At 39.2% G+C, this 2,500-nt stretch overlaps 1 protein-coding gene across 1 annotated transcript in view; it reads right to left on the bottom strand.

Moving 5' to 3' along the window:
* Window positions 1–813: 813 nt before the first annotated feature.
* The window catches only part of LOC137989270 (nitric oxide synthase 3-like), a 212,883-nt gene continuing 211,196 nt past the window's right edge, over window positions 814–2,500 (bottom strand). The window contains 1 exon segment of the mRNA XM_068835106.1: window positions 814–879. Within this exon segment, the coding sequence (XP_068691207.1) occupies window positions 831–879 (49 nt within the window). The 3' untranslated portion in view covers window positions 814–830.

Below are 2,500 nucleotides of genomic sequence, written 5' to 3'. Positions count from 1 at the left end.
CGCTTCGAAACACTAAGTATTTCAGGTCAGAATAAGGTACCAATTGAAACAAACCACACTAACAATTAAAATAAACCATTCCACTTACGCGAGATACTTTTGGTGGAGGTCATAAGTCTCATGAGTTAATTTAACAATTATGAATGTCTTCACTTTTGCAAGACATACCAAAGTCGGATAACACGTCGATAAATCGTTAATCGGTTTTTGGACGTTTTTCAGAACAAATATAGAAAAACGAATTTCAGTCTAAGCCGGTCTTTCTTACTTAAACACAAAATGATATTTGAATCAGCGTGCTGAATTTCAGTCCTATCAGAATTGACCGATGAAAATGAAATTCAATAATTATCAAGAAGCGATTTCTTTTTGCCCCAAAATTGGGGCAATTCGAGGAAAATCACTGAGGTTAAAGTGCCAGATCCTTCGTAATTATCTGTTCTATTCTATCAAACTAAAAGGTAAGGAAATTATGACAAAGAATACTGAATGAATTGTAGCACTTGAAGTATATCTCTTGTTTTATCAAGAAATCAAGAACTTTGGTGCTCACGGGCCCTTGTGCATAACATTGTTAAAAACTGTCCAAAATAAAATATCATCGATCATTGTGCTGATTTTACACGCGTTCGTTTTTCACGAGTGTCAACACCGGGCAAACAACATTGTTATTTAAGGCCCAAACTGGACTAAAACAATTTGAACCTTAAATCGTATTGCTGCGAGCCACCAGGCGAGCAGTAACACTAATCTTAATGGTCTCCCTTTGTGCTGTAAGCCAGGAAAAATCTCGATGTCTCGACTTTGTGTCTTTCCCGATGATTTCGACGTCATTCTGTGATATGCCAAAGATCGCCTCCTGCGAGACAAAAATGGCGTCTACAGTGGAGGAAGAAAAAACCGTGAGAAAATTTTAGTCAAAATCACGGAAAAAAATACACATAAAGCTTCTTTAGAGCCTAGCAAAGGCATCTGGATGGTTTTTATGGCAAAACAGGGCAATCGTAAACATTCACGTGAAATAAAGGTGAGCTTTTGACTCTGTTGCGTAAACATCATGCATTCGTATTCCTCGTGGCTTGTTTATATCTTCGGCCGTTAACTTGTTTTCCACTCTCAACACTCTCTCCAGAACGTACTTTTTGCATAGAATAAGCTTTTACAATGATGTTCTCGGCTTGATTCTAGAATACCCCTTCGAATTTCAGATCAGGGGCTTAACCGCTGGAGTTTTGTATTTTATTTCAGTTTACATTTCCTCCACTTCATCACGGTCTGGAGAGGGGACGGTCCGGGTTAAATTTCGGGACATCGACTATATGTCATTCCCTCAACAAACTAAAATAAGGCCCATTTACTTCGATGCTGTGGCTATCAATGATAAATTCTGTCACCATCAACGAAATGTCACGGCACAGCACTTAGGTTGTTCGTGGCGCAGTGCATTCTGCCAAAAAGTGGCAAATTCGAGAATTCGTGGCAGATTACATTCGATTACATTACTTTTCCTTAAATCCAGATTATGTTGTCTCTCGCTTACGTTTGCTTTCGTACCGGTGGGAATCCGTCATCAGTTGTGAGAAAATTCATAGGAAGTGAAATCAACCGTTCGTAATTCAAATCTCAATATAGTCCGGTTTTGCACCAAGACATGGAAATCTCGCCTCGATAAAAATGGCATCAGTACTCGGATAATAGACAAAACAATAAAAAATTCAAAGTGGGAAAGAAAGGAAAGTAAAGGACAGGAACTTTATTTAAGTGTCTAGTCGTTCTAGCGCTGGAGCACTAATAGGCCATTTCCGAGTTGCTGTTTGCCTCGGTTTCGAAGTGAGTCTTGGTGCTCGACTATTGTAAGGGAAATGATAGAGTGGGGTCAACAATTTACGATGAGTGACCTCCTCCATTTTTCTAAAGGACATTCCCAGTACATCTTACAGAAAATGGAGAACATAAATAAACAAATAAGGAATATTCAACAAGTAAGAGTATTATTTGCAGCTGTTTCCTGTCAATATCATCAGCAAAAGGGTTTCAGCTATTCTAGCAAATTCTGGGTTTACTTGTGACAAGCTCTCCGAATCGATGTTGTACAGGCTTTCTTGCACTGGATAGTGATTGCCCTCAACTGTGTTGCCCACTATGTTAGCACTGTAAAGGAAATGAACATGGTTAAGTCCAGACAAGAACGTTGAGGAGACAACATGGCAGGTGCTTGGTATTTCCGAAAATGGTATGGGTTAAAGATGTTTTTCTTTTTCACAAATTCCAAATTCTAGAAAAATTAAATACAAGAGCTTTCTTGTTACATATCTGACTCCAAATTCAATGAATGACTGAACTGGAAGACAGAAGACTAAAATCCTTTCAAGGCAGGGGCTGCGGAGAGGGAGAACATTTAGGAATGCGCTGACGGAATGTTTGAACAAGAGAGAAAAACGTAGTACTTCCAGACATGGTTCTGGAGCGTCGTACCAAACGAGTCATCCCGGGATTTAGG

This window comes from Montipora foliosa, unplaced genomic scaffold, assembly GCF_036669935.1.
Source record: "Montipora foliosa isolate CH-2021 unplaced genomic scaffold, ASM3666993v2 scaffold_449, whole genome shotgun sequence".
In the NCBI taxonomy this organism is placed as follows: Eukaryota; Metazoa; Cnidaria; class Anthozoa; order Scleractinia; family Acroporidae; genus Montipora; species Montipora foliosa.
The sequence above is the reverse complement of the archived record's forward strand: the minus strand, read 5'-3'. Positions and strand labels throughout refer to the sequence as shown.